The sequence below is a fragment of the Vulpes lagopus genome, chromosome 21 (genome assembly GCF_018345385.1).
Source record: "Vulpes lagopus strain Blue_001 chromosome 21, ASM1834538v1, whole genome shotgun sequence".
Lineage (NCBI taxonomy): Eukaryota > Metazoa > Chordata > Mammalia > Carnivora > Canidae > Vulpes > Vulpes lagopus.
In genome coordinates, this window is record NC_054844.1 from 37,240,009 (window position 1) to 37,259,706 (window position 19,698).

At 32.6% G+C, this 19,698-nt stretch overlaps 1 protein-coding gene and 1 pseudogene across 1 annotated transcript in view; one reads left to right on the plus strand and one right to left on the minus strand.

The window, feature by feature from the left end:
* ARID2 (AT-rich interaction domain 2) overlaps positions 1-19,698 on the plus strand; it is a 164,703-nt gene that overhangs the window by 94,691 nt on the left and 50,314 nt on the right. Inside the window, exons 7-14 of the mRNA XM_041735582.1 lie at positions 7,855-7,921; positions 8,014-8,264; positions 8,591-8,687; positions 8,779-8,988; positions 9,835-10,002; positions 16,503-16,584; positions 18,509-18,643; positions 19,283-19,479. Of these exons, the coding sequence (XP_041591516.1) occupies positions 7,855-7,921; positions 8,014-8,264; positions 8,591-8,687; positions 8,779-8,988; positions 9,835-10,002; positions 16,503-16,584; positions 18,509-18,643; positions 19,283-19,479 (1,207 nt within the window). The remainder of the gene's footprint in view (positions 1-7,854; positions 7,922-8,013; positions 8,265-8,590; positions 8,688-8,778; positions 8,989-9,834; positions 10,003-16,502; positions 16,585-18,508; positions 18,644-19,282; positions 19,480-19,698) is intronic.
* On the minus strand, positions 27-2,084 carry LOC121480081 (annotated as a pseudogene).

Below are 19,698 nucleotides of genomic sequence, written 5' to 3' on the forward strand. Positions count from 1 at the left end.
ATTGTCTTCATAACAAAATATGAAATTTAGAACTGGATCGCTTGGTCCTTTCTCTTCTTATTTCCTCCCAGTTCAAAATACTTGCATCTCTTAATAGCCAGCATTCTCTTCTCTTAGATCTGCAGTTGGGCTCAACACATTCAAGCCTCAGCACAATCTTCTTTGTAGTTTTAGCCTTTTTCTGGAAGATCGGCTTAGTCTGCCCACCATAGCCACTCTGCTTCCTGTCATAATGCCGCTTTCCCTGGGCATAAAGAGAATCTTTGCCTTTCTTGTACTGTGTCACTTTGTGGGGTTGGTGCTTACCACATTTCTTGCAGAAAGTCCGGCGGATTTTAGAACATTCACCATCTTTGTGAGAGCGCTATCGGCACGGAAAGAAGCTGTGTTTTTACTTTTAATTTCTAGGCCTTCTCTTTGTATTTTTTCAAATTTACCATTTTGATCTTTTATGCTTTTAATAATTCAAAGAAGATATATTTTAAATATACTTTATTAATATGCAAATTTTTATAAATATATAATATAGAAATGTAAATATGTATAAATATATAAAATATAAGTCAAAAATTAAATGTGCGTGGACAAAAACACATACACATCTGACAATATGATATTGATATGTAAGCCTCTTGCAAGTCTAATTGTAGTCACTCTGACTCATGGATTATTCCTTTGTATTTTATAATGTTGATTTATAAATTTTAGCAAACTCCTCTGTGGGATTTTTTTTTTTTTTTAAGATTTTATTTTTACTTATTTGAGATGGAGAGAGAGTACAGGAACAAAGGGTTCAGGGGTAGAGGGGGAGAGAGAAGCAGACTCCCCACTGAGCAGGGATCCTGATGCAGGGCTTATCCCAGGATGCTGAGATCATGACCTAAGCCAAAGGCAGACACTTAACTGACTGAGCCACCCAGGTACCCCTCTGTGGGATTTTTTTGTAGGTTGGATGCTCATTTCTTCACTTCTTGTTTGTACTTGCCCGTCACCCAAAAAGAAATAGTGGTCAGAATGACTTTATATTAATTTTGTTATTAGAGATTCTCTGATGATTTTAAGAATAAAACCAAACCCATGGGGTTGTGGATCAGGCTAATGATGAAATATTTTAGAGATTGTTTTTCACTCAAACTCAAGTAGTCAACCCCTTTAGCTCCCTTTATTTGAGGATATTAGACCTTCCAATTTTTCACCTTGATGTGGAGTTGCATATTAATTCCCCACTTCACAAGTACACACAAAATCCTATATTTTGTCCTCTTCCCCACCTATTAAAAGCCAAGCCTCTTGGTTGTAGTTAGGCAAATAATTTCCTTAACTCTGGAAAAGTGGTGATTAAAGAATAAGATGCATGTATTGTATATTACACAATCACAGTGGGGATTGGGGGTTGTCAGTATAACCACTAATCACTTGAAATCTAGAAGACACAAATATGTTGAAGATGATTAGATCACCTCTTGCATGTTTTCATTAATTTCTGCTCTTTATATATTTCTTGGATTTAATATATTGCACTATTTTTAATCTCTTGGGCTGGTGCTTAGATTTGATTTTGTTTTTTATTTTTTCTGATACGTACATTTTAATACATATATTTAAAGCCATGAAATTCTTTCTAAGCACATATTTAATTTTATTCTCCCAGTTTTGCTTTTCATGTTTTCATTAAAACTCCACTTAAATTATCTCATAATTTCCATTATGAAATCCTTTTGATACATGGATTATTTTCAAAGCAAGTTTCTTTTTTTGTTTTTGTTTTTTTATTTTTTAATTCCAGTTAATGTGTAGTGCAGTATTAATTTCCATACAAAAATCTTTGCTAATCACAGCAAGTGTGCTCCTTAATCTCCGTTACCTATTTCACCCATACACCCACACACCTTCCCTCTGGTAACCATCAGTTTGTTCCCTAGAGTTAAGAGTCTGTTTCAGATTTGCTTCTCTCTCTCTTTTTTCCCCTTTTGCTTATTTGTTTTCTTTCTTAAATTCACATATGAGTGAAATCATATGATATTCATCTTTCTCTGTCTTACTAGCTCTATCCAGGTCTTCACAAATGGCAAGATTCCATTCATTTTTTGGTTGAATAATATTTTATATGTATATAATCTACACATCTAGAGATATGGATATAAATATAGATAGATATATACACCACTCTTCTTTATCCATTCATCAGTTGATGTACACTTGGGCTGTTTCCATAATTTGGCTATTGTGGATCATGATGCTATAAATAAACATCAGAGTGCATGTATTCCTTTGAATGAATATTTTTGTATTCTTTGGGTAAATACCTGGTAGTTAGGATTGCTGGATCCTAGGGGAGTTCTATTTTTAATGTTTTGAGGAACCTCCATAGTTTTCCAAAGTGACTATACCAGTTTGAACACCCACCAGCAGTGCAAGAGGGTTCCCCTTTTGCTACATCCTTACCAACACCTGTTCTTCTTCTGTTGATTTTAGCCATTCTGACAGGTGTGAGGTGATATTTCTTGTAGTTTTGATTTGTATTCTCTGATGATGAGTGATGTTGAGCATTTTTTCATGTCACTTTTGCCCATCTGTATGTCTTCTTTGGAAAAATGTCTGTTCATATCTTCTGCCCACTTTTAATTAGATTATTTATTTTGGGGTATTGAGTTTTATAATTTCTTTATATATTTTGGATTTTATCAGATGTGGCATTTGCAAATATTTTCCCCTGAAAGGAAGTTTCTTAATATCCAAAAAACATACAAACTTTTTCCAGTTTTCTTTTTCTTATTAATATCTAACTGAATTTCACTATGCAGAAATAATAAGCTCTGTATAATCTTAAACTTTTGAAATATTTTCACTTTTATCTATTTCATAGCCTAGCACTGATGAGATTTTATACACACTTTGTATTTGAAGATGAAACATATTTTGAAGTTGTTGGGTGTAAATTTCTGTGTGTCAGGACAACATGGTTAATCATGATATTCATATTTACATGTCAGTACTGGCTTTTTTGTCCATTTATTTCTTCATTTATGGAAAGAGGTATGTTAACACCCAGTGTGATTGTGGAGATGAGTTTTCATATAGTTCTGCTTATATTTCAATACTGATATGTATTGTACATTATAGATGTTAAAACTTTCTGGTCAGTTAAACATATAAGTATCCTTTTTACCTTTAAGTCTACTTTTTTGTTGATGTTTTTATATCAACATAATACCATCTTCCATTTGTTTTTGGTTTATATGGCTCCATTTTGCTTTGAACCTTTCTTATCCTTGTATTTTAAATGTTTTTTGTGCCTATTTTTAATTAACAACATATGTTTAGGCTTTTTATTCCATTGTGAAAAACTCTGTTTTAATAAATTAGTGCATTTAGTTGGGCTCCCTCCCCAGCAGGGAGCTTGCTTCTCCCTATCCTCCTTACTCATGCTCTCTCTCTCTTTCTCAAAATTAAAAAAAAAAAAATCTTAAAAAAATAGTGCATTTATTAAATTTTGATATAATTGTGTTTAAATGTGCAGTGCCTTGAATTGGTTTCTCTATGTCTTACCTTTTTGGTTTTGTTTTCTTCCCTTCCTCCTTTTTTACCTTTTTTTAAAAAAATTGATTTAACTGATTATTGTTTATTCTGCCTAATATTAGTTTGATATTTATACACTTTTTCTGTTCTCTTAGTGGTTACACTAGAGATTATAATTTTAATTTTTACTAATTTAGCAAATTCGTACTTTCACCACTTTTTAGATAATGCAGGGACATTAGAATAACTCTCATCTCCATTTACTTCACTTTTGATTTGTATTTACTGTACTTGTTACGCATTACTTTGCTCTTTTTCAGACTTCTTAAAATAGAATCTTAGAACATTGGTTTTAAACTTTCCTTCTTGTTTAATGTCAGTATATAAAGCTATAAATTCCTTCTATACACTGCTTGAGTTGTATCCCACAAATTTTCTTATGTTTTCATTATCATTTCAAGGAATTTTCAAGGAATTCAAGGAATTTTCTCATGTCTCATGATTTCTTCTCTGATTTATGGCTAATATAGAAGTATGCCATTTAATTTTTTTTCAAAGTAGCTTTTACTATTAGTACTATTGTTGATTCATTTTTAATCACACCATTGTTGTTCAAGAACATAATCTATATGTTATTTATTTATTTATTTATTTATTTATTTATTTATTTATTTAGTGTGCATACATGAGGAGGGTTGGGAACAGGGAGCAGAGGGAGAGAATTTTTAAGCAGCCTCCCACACACTGCAGAACCTTACATGGGACTCAGTCCCATGATCTGTAGATCATGACTTTAGCAAGAGCCACCCTGGCACCCCAGATAAGATCCTTTAAACTTATAAAGACTTGTTTTATGGCTTATCATATGGTCTTAGTGAATGTTTCATGCACACTCGAAAACAATGTATTCTCTACTATTGTTGTATGAAGGTTTATTAATAACAAGTCAAAGTATTCGACAGTGTTCAAGATTTTTGTATCATTATGCTTTTCTGTATAATTATTCTATAATTTCCTGAGGCAAGTGTTAAAATCATCAACAATATTAAGGTTTATATCTTCTTTTAGTTCTGTCAGTGTTTGTGTATTTTGAACCTGTGTTGCCTAAATACTTAAGATTATTACATTTTCTTGATAACTTAACCTATTTATCATTACATAATATTCCTCTGACCTCTAGTAATATGCCATCTCCTGAAGTCTCTTCACTGGTGTAATTTATCTACAACAGCTTTCTTTCTCTCTTTTTTTCTTCCTTCCTTTCCTTATTTAAGATTTTATTTGAGAGAGAGAGAGAGAGAACAAGCAGGGCAGAGGGAGAGGGAGAAGCAAGACTCCCCGCTGAGCAGGGAGCCCAACCTGGGACTTGATCCCAGGATCCTGGGATCATGACCTGAGCTGAAGGCAGATGCTTAACTGACTGAGCCACCCAGGTGTTCCTACACCAGCTTTCTTATGATTAATATTTTTATGGTATATCTTTTTCTTCCTTATACATTTCATCTGTTTTTTTTTTTTTTAAAGTTTTATTTATTTGAGAGAGAGAGAAAGAGCAGGAGAGGAAGAAAGAATCCCAAGCAGATTCCATGATGAGCATGGAGCTTGATGCAGGGCTTGATTTCATGACCCTGAGATGGCAACCTGACCTAGAAACAAGAGTCAGATCCCTAACTGACTAGGCCCTTTTCATCTGTAGTTTTACATACAGTTTCTTAAAGATAGCTTATAGTTGGATCTTGCCTCCTCCTTTCCTGTAATTTGCTTTTTATGCAATTTCTTCCTTCTCATCAGTGTATTCAGGCCAATTATACTTCATGAAATTATTGATGTGGTTGAATTTTGGTTCTTTTATTTTCCTGAAAATTTTATTTTGCCTTTATGTTTGAAAGGTATTTTTGCTGGATATAAAATTGTGCTTGTAAACTATCATCTGAGCAGTTTTAAGGTAATGTTTCATTGCCATCTCATTTGCATTTTTCCTGACAAGTCAGTTTTAATCTTATTGTCTTGTATGATCTTTTTTCTCTGACTGCTTTCAAAGTGCTCTCAATCATTGATTTTTATTTTGGTCGGGATGTGTTTTGTTGATGTTTTCTTCATGTTTCTTGCTTGGGACTTAGATCTTTTGTATTTTTCATGAAATTTGGAATATTTTGGCAATTATTCAGATTTTTTCTTTCTTCTCCTATTTTTCTGAGACTGTGTTTATCCAAATGTTAGACCATATATTGTCCCACAGGCTACAAAAGTTCTGTTTATTGTTTTTAGACCTTTTTTTTCTGTGTACCTCATGGATAGTTTCTTTTGTTTTCATTTTCTCTTATCCTGTTAAGCCCATCTAGTCATATTTTTAAATTTTAGGTACTATGTTTTTCAGCTCTAGCAATTCTATTTGATTCTCTCCCATATCTTCCCATTTTTCTCCTAATTATGTTTATACTTTCCTTTAAATCTTTGCCCATATTTAATAAAAAATAAAAATTGTATTAAAAATGTTTTTAAAGCTTTGGTAATTCCATCTTGAGTCTGTTTTTGTTGAAACTATTTTTGTCTTAGTTATGGGTCATGTTTCCTACTTTCTTTTTACATGAAGTAATTTTTTTTATTAGATATGCACATTGGGAATGTGACATTATTGAGTGTTTGGATTTTGGTGACTTTTAAGAATATAGAACTTTGTTCTGGCCTGTTTTTAATTGACATATGGATTGTGACGTATCTTTTAGAAGATTGTTTTAAAGCTTTGCTGTGATTCAGATAGATTAGCCATTTTTTTTCTTTCTTTTCATTTTTTTTTTTTTTTTTTTGAGATAGATTAGCCTTTACTCTAGCACCAGTTTATTCCTACACCTAAGGTATGGCTTTGTTTGGATTTCTCCTGAATTAGCAGGGTATTTAATGAATTTTCTCTATTTTGTGAGTTGTTCAGTTATAGCTCTTCATTAGTTCTCTTCATTTTTTGCTTGGTGTTTTGGATTTTAGCCATCATATGTGTAGTTTTAGTACTCAGCAATCAGTTCAAAGCATTCTTGTGCAGATTAGTTGAGTTCTTTTTCTTCATGACTCCTCTTTCTAGCAAATTTGCTCTCAAATTCTAGTTCTATTGTCCTTGCTGAACTCTGATCAGCTTCCTCAGCTTAGAAATTGCTATGATCTCTTGGATTTATTGTCCCTGTGCTGTATAGAGTGTCCTATAAAACTATAAGGAAGTGATTGAACTCACTTCATTTGTTTTCCATATTCCAGCAATTAAAGTTTTGCATTGCTATGTTGTCTAATCTCTGAAAACAGTTGTTTTATACATATTGGTTTTATGATAGGAAGATGACTGCCGAATTACCAGTTACTCCATTATGGCCTGAGAAAAAAAGTCTTCTAGGCTTTTTTTTCCTTAGATTTTAATTTTATGCATATTTTTACCTCATAAGACATTGTTTTTAGTATTTTATTCATTTATTATTTATTTTGATTTAAACCACATCTACCTTTTCATGTATTTTTCCTTAGTGCTGTTTTGTAGATGAGTTATCTCAGTTTTCCTTTGCCAGTTTTCATTTTTAAAGGGCAATTTCACTGTTTAAAGATTTTAGTTTAGGAGATATATTCTTCCATCACTTAGAAAATGTCCCATTGTCTTATGGTTTCTATTATTCTATTTTATTTTTTTAGAAAGTCTGCTATCAGTTTAGTTGTTGTCCTTTTTCATATTATCTGTTCTTTTTCTGTCTTTGCATTCTAGTTGGGGTTCTTTTTTGTCTTTGCTTTTCAGGAATTTTATTATTTTATTTTGATGTTCTTACACATCTTTATCTTTCTTCATTGTTTGGAGTGCTTCTTCAATCTCTAGGTTAACATCTTTGAACCTTTTAAAAAAGTTATTTGCCCAATCTCTTTGAATACTTTTTCTGGCCATTCTCATATTTATGTCCAGTAATTAAATATATAGCACATAATGATGTCTGTATGGATTTTTTTAAAGTACAAATTTAGGGACCTGTGTGGCTCATTCAGTTAAGTGTCAAACTCTTGATTTCAGCTCAGATCATTATCTTAGAGTTGTGAGAAGGAGCCACCTGTAAGGCTCCATGCTGGGCTTGGAGTCTGCTTAAGGTTCTCTCTCTCTCCCTGTCTCCCCCTTCCCCTTTTACTCTTCCCCTGTCATTAAAAAAAAAAGAAAAAAATCTCTCCCTCTTGCCCTCCCCACCCCCCTTTCTCTCCCTCTTTAAAAATAACTAAGTATATAATGGAAATTTTTTAGTGTATTTGACTATTTTTAAAGTAATAGAATAGTTGTTTCAAATATCAGAATTTAGTATAATAATTTCTTAATTACAGTTTTGGAAAGACATTGTTGATGACAATGAAGTACGTGACCTCATTTCTGACAGAAACAAGTCTCATGGTAAGGCAATAAGAACAATTTAAATAACTTTGAAATATCTACAATAATAAATGAATTATAAATTTAAATAAAATATGTGTTTTCTGTTATAGAAGGTACATCAGGAGAATGGATTTGGGAATCTTTATTTCATCCACCTCGAAAGCTGGGCATTAATGATATTGAAGGACAACGGGTACTTCAGATTGCAGTGATTTTGCGAAATCTTTCCTTTGAGGAGGGCAATGTTAAGCTCTTGGCAGCTAATCGTACCTGTCTTCGTTTCCTATTACTTTCTGCACATAGTCATTTTATTTCTCTAAGGCAATTAGGCCTTGACACATTAGGAAATATTGCAGCTGAGGTAAGCGTGTGATAGTAACTTAAGACAGTTTTGATAGTTAGCAATGATATTTACTTTAAAATTTTAGTATGTAGCATTATTATATTTGCTATAATTACAGGATATGAAATGTAGACTTACATACAATTTTGCCTAAAGTGGTATAGTTTGACATGCTTTTTTGGAAGAAATATTTGAAGTGATGCTCTAGATTTAGTGATGGCTATTCCCACAGTAATTACCATTTTTAAAACATAGGCAATACTGTTCTATTAATTTTTATTAAATTTGAAGTATACAACACTGAAGAGGGCTACCTCAACAATAGTGTCTTTTCTTTTTTCCAGCTTCTATTGGACCCTGTCGATTTTAAAACTACTCATCTGATGTTTCATACTGTTACAAAATGCCTAATGTCAAGGGATAGATTTTTAAAGATGAGGGGTAAGTGCTTACTTAATTTTCTGTGTATAACATGCACAGATTTCTTATCTGTTAAAAAATAAATTCATGTTTGTGTACATATACTTTTCAGGCATGGAAATTTTGGGAAATCTTTGCAAAGCAGAAGATAATGGTGTTTTGATTTGTGAATATGTCGATCAAGACTCATATAGAGAGATCATTTGTCATCTCACTTTACCTGATGTGCTGCTCGTGATCTCAACACTTGAGGTGCTATATATGCTCACAGAAATGGGAGATGTTGCCTGCACAAAAATTGCAAAAGTAGAAAAGAGCATAGGTAAGACTAAACCAAAGAAATCTTTCTTCCTTTATTGAGGAGAAAAGTATTTAATGGGGTGCTGTACTAAATTACAATTGATATTTGGGGTCTACTGTTTATTTTGAGGAGTCCTTACTCATTCAGACATACTTGTTTGTGTTATTCTTCCTGCGTGTTTTAGATTAGCAAGAAGCTCTGTCGTTTAGAGACCAGGGTATATGCGGCTATCAATAATTCCTATTCCTTTCTGTATTTCTGTTATTACTTATCAAATTCAACCAAGCAACCCCAGTAAGACTGTTATCACTCTGAGGAGCAGGTCTTTCTGTTTCAAATGGTCAGCTGCTACAATTAAGAAACTGAAGCTGAGTGAAAAGTTTCCTTGTGTTTGTAGAAGTTGCTGGTAATGGTACTATTAAATTACTACCTCTTTAGTGGCTTATCAGTTTTAAACACAATTGTGAAAGTAGGTCATATTAACATTTACTCATTTATTAAAATGATTTCTGTCTTTGATATAAATACTAAAACCAGAGTTAATAGAGATTTGGCTTGAAATTATTCTTGAGAAATTAAGATGTCACTTTCCATATCAATGGTTCCTAAATCTAACTACACATCAGAATCAGTTGGGAAACTTTTCAAAAATAAAGATACCTAATCCCCATCCCAGAGCTACTAAATCAGTCTTCAGAGATTGAGCCTAAAAATCTTTTTTTAAAAGATTTACAGATAATTCTGATGTACAGTGATTCATAGACTGGCATTTGAGAAGCAGCTATTCTGTATGGCATGTGTTTTTCAGTGATGTCATTGTTTGTTTGATAATATCATTAATAACTATTGGTTTTTAATTTATTTTAGATATGTTAGTGTGTCTGGTTTCTATGGATATTCAAATGTTTGGCCCTGATGCACTAGCTGCAGTAAAACTCGTCGAACATCCAAGTTCCAGTCATCAAGTTTTATCTGAAATCAGGCCACAAGCTGTAGAGCAAGTCCAAACCCAGACCCATGTAGCATCTGCCCCAGGTTAGTGTTTTTACATAACATTTTCAGTATGGTTATGGGTGTATAAGACGTAAATATACAGTACAGGGAACTGATATTACATAATGGAATAGGCTAAAGCAGAACTTAAGTATGAGCTTCAATTTCTTAGATTCTAGGAGCAGTAGGACCAAAGTGAGCACAAAGGAAGAATAGCATAATAGATTTTTTTTTTAAAGACATTTAGAAGAATGTGAGGGATTAGATATTTACAATTGTGAGAACAATATGAAGTGCCCCAGTGGACTTCTTATTTGTGATTTTGTCATTGGAAGTCGGTATGCCAAGAGTAAGTTAACCTTATAATTCTCCCAGCTGGTATCCAAGTACATAAATATAATACCTCCTAATACCTGAACCAAATCCATAGAATCAGAGCTTTGAATCAGACACACGTGCATATGTACACACATGACACATTTATAAGCATGTGTACCTGCACTTGTGCACCTTTCTTAGGGTCTCTTGGGTAATTCTATTTAACTCAAATGTCTTTAATTAGGAATCATAGCTGTCTAATAATGAGCATTCTCTTCAGTCCTTGGACTTCTTTTTCCTGGCTTGTTTTGAATTGTCATTTTTATATTTTAGCACTCTCTGCCTTTTTGGGAGTGCTTTCTCTGCCTTCATTTGTCTTAACAAAACAATCCATCTTTCACCTCATCTGCTCCTTCCACCTCCCACCATTCCCAAAATATTTCTCTTCCCTTGTGTTGATGGAGGATACTCTTTTTCTCAGTTGATCTTATTACTTCTCACTTTACAATTAATATGGAAGCCAGGTAGCATGAATTTCTTCAACTTGTTACCCCTTCACTTACAAACTTATTAGCATCTGAACTCATTTTCCTTCAACTTCCCCTTGTCTTCAGAGATGTCAGCTTCTGAATCTGTGCTCTGAATATCAGTCTCCTCATTCCTGTATCTTAAACCTCTTTTTCTTTACCTGCTTTTTCCTTTCAGCCTAAAATACATTTAGATCATCAACTTCTCCCACTACCTTTAATTCAAAAATTTCATTTTTTATCTTTAATTACCACATCCATTTAATCACCAAATCTTGTTGAGTCTTTCTTCCTAAATACCTTGGCTTCTTCAATTGCCAGTGCAGTAATGCCTTAGTTCAGATTTCCATCACATCTCTCAGCTATTTGTTGTCCTCTCATTTAGTCATGGTACCAGTCTCTCCTCTACTCTAACTCATAGTATCACAATTATATACTACTCTATTCACACAAAAAGTATGTAATATATATCACATATTTTATGGATTTCCACTATGTCCTTCTAAAGTTTATGGTAGAGTTAGTTGTATCATATGTGCATTTAACTTACTTGGTGTCACCTAATAGAATTGGATAAATAATAAAGCAGGAAAAAAATAGATAATTTTGACTACTAACCTACTCAGTAACTTTCACCTGCAGGCAATAGATGTTAAATAGCCAGTCCATTCTGGGGAATCAGCAAATAGTAATGTTTTCTCAACCTTGACAAATGAAACAGTTCTTTTTGCCAGTTAACTGGGTCTTGGGGGTATATTCCTATCCTCAAAGAAGAAATTGTAGATTAAATTAACTGAGAGCCAGAGAGAAACTTGTTCAGCAAAGCAAGGGACTAATTGTCAGTGATACACTAAAATATAAAGGGCCATTTGAAGAATATTTAAGGGTAATTTTGATGAAAGCTACTGATTTTTGCCTTATCACTGACCATCCCCCCAACTAAGATTTGGTCCTCATTTGGCAAATGGATGAAATTAAATGTTGAGAATCTGTGACTTGTTCATATATATATAGTATATATATAGTTCATATATATATAGTAATTCGTTGGTAGACATGGGAATAAGCCTCTAAAGACCTAAAATTCACTTTTGAACTGGTGAGCATTTTACTTGCTCATCATGAATGATAACTTCTAATTGCTTGATTAGTTATCATTTATAGTTTGACCTCCCACCCTCCCCATTATCTCTTTAATACTATTTACCTTTGGAATGGTCCTCTGCAAAGGTTTTGCTCACTTCCCCTCATTACTATCTATGAAAACTTATATAATCTTTCACCCACTTTTAGTTTGACATCCAAATTTTTTCATTATAATTTAAATAGTAATAAATAATTCTTTTGTGTATATTAAATTAACATTTTAAAATAAAAAATACTTTCTGTATCCAGTGGAATATTGATATTTGTCATCATCCATTTAAAAAGTACATAAACCCTTAATCACAGAAATTTTATTGTAGCCTCTTTCTCTTTGAACTCATATCCACCACTCTATCAATAGTAGCAGCTATTAATGTAGGTATTTTAACTTTTTCAATTTCCTGTTACTCTGTAAAGTTTTAAGTTTTTAAAATTTTATCATTATAAGTTTTAGAATTAAACAGTACATGAAACAACTGTACATGACAAAGTAGTAATTGGAAGTTCATCTCTTTTAATGAGATAGTTCTCTGGAAAATGTTACTCTAGTATTCCCAGAATGAGTATTTTTTTATTTCTAGAGTGAAACTGGGTTCAACATTAATACTATCTCCATTTTTCCTTTTTATAGATTTAATTTGAAAATCTAGTTCACATCAATAAATAGCTAAGGATAGAACTTAAAATTCTTTGAGCTTCAGAATTGTCCAAAATTATTAAAACTATATTTAATGATCTTCTGGCAACTTGAGTTCTTTGATTTTATTGAAATAAGAGAATTTGTTGCCTAGTCATTATATTTATTTTTAAATTTTATTGGAAATATGTGAAAAAGATACGAACAAGATATGACTATAAAATATACTTGCTGACTCTTGCTTAGGTGCACCTTGTTTAACCTGATATAGTCAAGTATTAGCACAGTGGTTCTCAAGATTTAGGGTACATCACAATTGGCTGGTGGGTTTACACACTGATTTCTTTTTTTTTTTTTTTTTTTAAGATTTTATTTATTTATTCATGATAGACACAGAGAGAGAGACACACAGACACAGGCAGAGGGAGAAGCAGGCTCCATGCAGGGAGCCCGATGCAGGACTCGATCCCGGGTCTCCAAGATCACACCCTGGGCTGAAGACAGGCGCTCAAACCGCTGAGCCACCCAGGCTGCCCTACACACTGATTTCTAGGCTCCATACCCTGAATTTCTGAATCAGGTGGACTAGAGAATTTTAATTTCTAACAATTTCTCATGAGATGCTGATACTGCAGGTCAGGGGACTCTACTTTGAGGACCACTGGGTTTGGAAAATTGAAATATTGTTCAGGATCGTTTTTTGATAAGGTGCTTTTATCACGTGCTTTGAGTACTTTTTTTTGCCAAAACCTTAGACCTGCAGATTTATCCCAGTTATAGAAAATGTCTGACACATAATCTAACTGATAAACTTAGTATTTATTATCAAAAGTATCGGGCAGCCTGGGTGGCTCAGCTGTTTAGCGCTGCCTTCAGCCCAGGGTGTGATCCTGGAGACCCGGGATCAAGTCCCACGTCAGGCTCCCTGCATGGAGCCTGCTTCTCCCTCTGCCTGTGTCTCTGCCTCTCTCTCTCTCTCTCTGTGTTGTCTCTCATGAATAAATAAATAAAATCTTAAAAAAAAAAAAGTATCTTGCTTAATTGGCCTCAGTTTCCATCACTTAGAAGTCCAATTTTATTTTTTGAGGCCATCACTTAGAAGTCCAATTTTATTTTTGTTTGAAAGTATAAATAGGTGTTCCCATGACACTTTCCTTACTTCAGAATTCTAAGATAATTTAACTAGCCATAAGTTTATCATCTGAAATAAAATGCCACCACTTTCAGTATTTCTTTAAAAAATTCTCTGTGCTTTACTTCTACAAGATTCTGCCTCAAAAATAATGCCCTTTTTGACAGTAGTTGAAGGATAGAGGAGGGAAGGACATTAAAGAAAATTTGTCATCACTCTAGATCTGAATTTATAAAACACCAAATGGCCAGAATACTCAATATGTCATGCCCAAACATTGCTCTTAACTATAATATATAAAACATTCATAAAATGTAGACAGGAAGCCCTACCATAATACCTTGGTTAAAAGAAGCTTTGTGAATTCTAATGATTCTAATTCTCCATTTGGTTTTTACATCATTTATCATCATCATCACATCATAGGTGACAATTATATAGTGCTAACTATGTGCCAAACATTGTTTTAAGTGACTTCTATATAAACTTCTCTAATCCTAATAACTATCTATGAGGTCAGTGTACTATTACTTTTCCCCTTTTTATAAACAGAGGTTAAGTAACTTGCCCATGGTTACACAGCTAGTTAAGTGCTGAAACTCTAGAGCCAGCCACAGAGCCATGCCTTTAACCATAACCTGCATTACTATAAAGGATGGATGAAAGTTAAGATTTTCTGTTCCAAAATGGGAGAAGAGAGGTTTTAGGAAGGAATATATACAAAAGTTGAGTATCTGGAGAATGATTTCTTTTAAAGATTTTTATTTATTTATTTTAAGGGAGATAGGAAAAGAGAGTAGAGAAGGGACAGAGGCAGAGTGAGAGAGAATCTCAAGCAGACTCCCCACTGAGTATGGAGCCTGTGTGAGGGCTCAATCCCATAATCCTGAGATCATGAGCTGAGTTGAAATCAAGAGTCAACTGTTCAACTGGCTGAGCCACCCAGGTGCCCCTGGAAATTGATTCCTTTTAAAATACAAGTCCCTTTGTATCATTTGGAATGTCTTCAGGTATCATTCTGAGCGAATGCTTCTCAGTTTATAGCCACTTTTATAGTAATTCTATGGTTCCAGTTTATATTCTTAATTGTGGCTGCTTTATTGTTTATGCATTATTTTTAAAACTTTTATAATTTAAACATAATTTCTTATATTTTACTCAATTGGTCATTAATTGATTCATGAGAATCCAGTCTAAGTAGGGTATATGCTCTAGTAATGTAATTGGTAAAGAAAAAGGAGGAAGATTTCCACATAGGTTCAGGCCCTGCTCGGATATTTTCTGTAATGGTGTCATCAAGTTAGGAAAAGATAAGCTGTGGTTGCACCAGGAAAATAATTTTGGTTGTAATTATTTTGTTCTATTAAGAAATAGCATGTCATAGTATGGTACCTGAAATTTGACAGACCTGGATTCAAATCCAATACCCCTAATAGGTTTTCCAGCTACATACAGCTGTGCCATTTCCATCATGTGTTTCTTTGTAAACTTAATCTCTGAGCTTAATTTTTTTCATTAGCAAAATGGGGATAATTAAAGTTATGTCTATAAATAAGATTAAAACAAACAGCATTTTATAAATGTAAGTGGCTTGATACAGAGTAAATGTTCAGTAAGTGGCTGCTTATTAGCTCTTATCCCAATGAAAGCTTGGGGGCTTCATCAAACAAAAGTCAAGATTGCTTTCGATCATTCACAGATTTGACTGTGCTGTAGAAGTAGAGCTCCTTTGATTATTATTTAGAAATTTAGAAATACATTTGTTCTGTTTGAGGGTTCTGAGTTTCGCTAAAATGTTATATGAAAAATAGTGGGTACATTTTATAAGTTTAAAAACTATAAAATAATGCTGAAGCAGTAGAATTTTTCATTTTATAAATATGTAAGATTCATATTTATAAATTACAATATGACTAAGTTAATATAATCACATTTTTCATGTTTTCATTAGTTCCTTTATATACAGCAGAAAACATTTATTTTTCTACAGATCTGTTCAACTTGTTAGAAAGTAATAGATGATTTAGTTTATTCATTGGAGTTTAATTGTTTTAAAAGATATCATGAGTAAAATCTCAGAAATTGGTATTGTCTTAAGATCAATAGCTAGTACATTTTTTACCCAACCATCTTCCCTCTCTTAGGACAAAAGGTATACTTCAAAACTATTATTACAACTGATTTTTTCCCCCAGAATAATAGTAATATAAAAATCCTTTCTTGAATATAGGACTTTAAATTAGTTCAGACTTTTTGTTCACCTTTTTCCAAAAGTGTCATATATGCTGCTTGCAGAGTTAGTCTTCTAAATTCAGAAGTGAAGTGATTATTTCTGATACTCTCTGCTTCTATAACTATACTGCTTCTTATTTACTGGTATGTTCAGCTGTGTGACCTTGGGCTAGTTATTTTAATCACTTTGAGTCTGTTTCCTTATGTGTACCCATCTCACAGGAGAATTAAAATAATATATGTATTTAACTCAATGTCTGACCCATGGGAAAAACAGAGTTTATATTAGCTATATAATCCATATTATTGTTACTATTTGAATGATTGTAAAGTTTAAAAAGGAGTTTATATAAAGCATCTAAGACACTGCCTGGTATGATATGTGCTCCATTATAATAAGTTTCTTTCTCAAATTTGTATATTTTCATTATGTTTATACCCTTTTAAAAAGATACTCGTTGTGAATATTGTTTCAGTATCCATGAACTAAACATGGCATATAGTGACTAAGTTTTTACAAATGATGTAGCTAATGTATTTTTTTCTTTAGCTTCCAGAGCAGTTGTAGCACAGCATGTTGCTCCACCTCCAGGAATAGTGGAAATAGATAGTGAGAAGTTTGCTTGTCAGTGGTAAGTGGTTTATTTCTATTAAGGCTTTATCCTTGGGAAGAATAAAGCAAAAAAGAAAAGGAAATGTATTTCAACAGTCATCCAGAATGTTTTATTCTGTATTTCTTTTTAGTCAGAGTAGAATATCATTTATCCAAAGAAAGGACAATGTAAAATCATTTCACCTGCATTTTAGAATAATTTGAAAGAAAAACATCAGAATCTTCACAATTAAAATAATCTTTGACGAGAATATCATTAAATTGCACCACTTCTTTTTAGAGTAAAATTTGTGTTAAAATGTTATCTCTGTCTTTGTGAAAAATAAGATTTGTCAGATTGTAGGATTTTTATTTCTTAAATTAATGTTTCATTAAAACTGAACTGGGCTGTCTTTAAGAAAGTAAAACCAGGTTTTGTTGTTAAATATCTCTTCTTTTTCATCACAAGCAATACTTCCTGTTCATTGATAGTTAATTTTTCCTCTTTGGTCATAGTAAGGGGAAGTGAATCAAATGATACAATAGTTAGTGGGTTTACGTGGAAATAAACAACTTGAAAATTATATTTTATCTGAGAAGACTGAGTAATCCTGTATCAGCCACTTTCTGAAAAAAATAAATATAGACTTGGCTAGATTTCATTTTCTCATCGATAATAGCTTCCACACAGTTTATAAATTCCAACTTAAATTCTTTAGATTTACAGGTTGAATATAAAAGATCACTTTCTGATGATCTATTACTTAAAAATTTCCTTTCTTTGATCCCTTCTCTCCCATTCTTTAACATTTTTTGTCTCCCATTCCATGTTCCTGTCATTCTGTGTTCCATATTTTTGGTGCTTTCATATCTTTGTTCCTGTGGCAGTTTTCTCTAGACTTTTCTACTTTGCTTAAAATCAGGTTTATAGTTTTAAATATCCCTAATTATTTGCTTTTTTCCTCCACCTCCTATATTTTTGCCCCTTATACTTGATGAATCTCTTCCAGTAATACTTGGAAATGTTTATCTTCTACACTAAAACCAAAAAAAAAAGTTTTTATGTCTAGTCCTTTTGAAAACTCAGTACTCAAAGAATTATGAACACTGGAAAAAGTATCTACTACACGCACAGTAAAATGTGTGTGTGTGTGTTAGGAATAGATTTGGTCTTCTAAATCGCATTTGTACATTTCTGCTAGTTCTAGTGGGGAAGGGGGAGAGAACTGTTTTAAGTATTATTTGATTCGGTTTATATAAACAACTATAAGTTGGCTTTTTATGTGTATAGTAAGTCCTAGAAAAGAATCTTGTGAAGATAATTTGACCTTCAGTTCTAACTTATGTGTGGATGGAAAAGACAAATTGAAGTTTGAATTAATTTTGTGATGCATTAGTAATAGAAGTTTCTTAAATTGGGGAATGGGAGTGTGAGACATGGGAGAAGTAGGATTGTCTTAAAGAGTAGTCAGAAGCTTGGGTAAGTTTTTTTCTTAAGGAATTTGATCCAAGAGAGAGCAAAAGTTTAATTTTAGTTCAGTTTTTCCTCCATTTTCTACATCGCCAATGGAAATAGCTCATTATTGGGAATTTCTGTTATATTTTAATTATTGCAAGACAGGAAATTGAGTAGATATTGACTAAATAAAACTTATTTGTTGTAGAATTTTTTTTTGCCAACAGACCAACCCTATTCTCACTGAGATGTGAACATAGTTTTTATATTTGTTGTTAATGATTTTTTATACTAAAATAAATATGATTATATAATTAATCTCCTTTTATTTAGTTTCGTCAGGCTAAAACCTAGCATGCATTTTTGCTAGTAACATGAGATAGTGAAATTTGATTGACAGGCATAAATATTACCTTATGATACATTGCCTTCAAATAGTTTTACTATATTTAAATATGAACTCTACTGTAATATATTGCATAATGCCATTTATTTTTCTCCTTTTTAGGCTAAATGCTCATTTTGAAGTAAATCCAGACTGTTCTGTCTCTCGAGCAGAGATGTATTCTGAGTACCTCTCAACGTGCAGTAAATTAGCTCGTGGTGGAATCCTAACTTCAACTGGATTTTATAAATGTCTTAGGTAGGTAGGATGTTTAGTTATTAACTTTAAACAAAGTTAATTTGAATCACCTAGAACATCTCTTGCTCTTTGGGGAAAATACCAACTATCTATCTACTTTTAAATATTTCTACTACTTGAAATTTCATATAGGCTATGTTGTAGTAAGATGGAAATTTAAATACAAGGAGATTTTTGGAAATCAAACCTCATGTTTGTGTTTAAACATTATGAGGCTTATCAAAGAAAGAGAAGGGAAAAACTTCTTTCTACCCACTGAAATATGTTAGAGACATGACTTTTGCCCTTTTTATCTTAAATAATAGTCTACAACTAATACTCTTATCTTCAAATATCAAGGCTTTTGATATTTTGCAAAAGTTCATAAAATAGACATTGCCTAGATGCAGCTTCTTTGTTCATTAGATATGGTATAGAATTATTTAAAACCCAACAATGTTAATAATGATTTTAAAAATTGGGAAATTGATCTTTTATATTTTTTCTTTGCTTCCCACCCTTACAGAATAGATCTATATGAATCATACTGGTTCGTATTAGTAGCAGTAACTATCCCGCTGCTATTCATGTAAACATTGTTTGAAGTGTTTTTTGCTCGTGTGCTAGTTTATAAAACTAAGTTATGTGTGTACTTTACAGAACGGTCTTTCCAAATCATACAGTGAAGAGAGTGGAGGATTCCAGTAGCAACGGGCAGGCACATATTCATGTAGTAGGAGTAAAAAGGAGGGCTATACCACTTCCCATTCAGATGTACTATCAGCAGCAACCAGTTTCTACTCCTGTTGTTCGTGTTGATTCTGTTCCTGATGTATCTCCAAGTCCTTCACCTGCAGGTATTAATTTTTGAGTTTTTAAGTATTACTAACTTAAACAAAATGAAACAGTATATTATATAGATTTAAAATGAACAATTTTTCCTTGTTTTTCCAGTTGCATATTTTGCTTATTCTGTTACTTTTATCATATTCATATGATTCAGAGCTGTTAAATGTTAATTTCTTAAAAGGATTTTTCTTTTGTATTAAGTGAAACAATGCCTACATTCAGCTTTT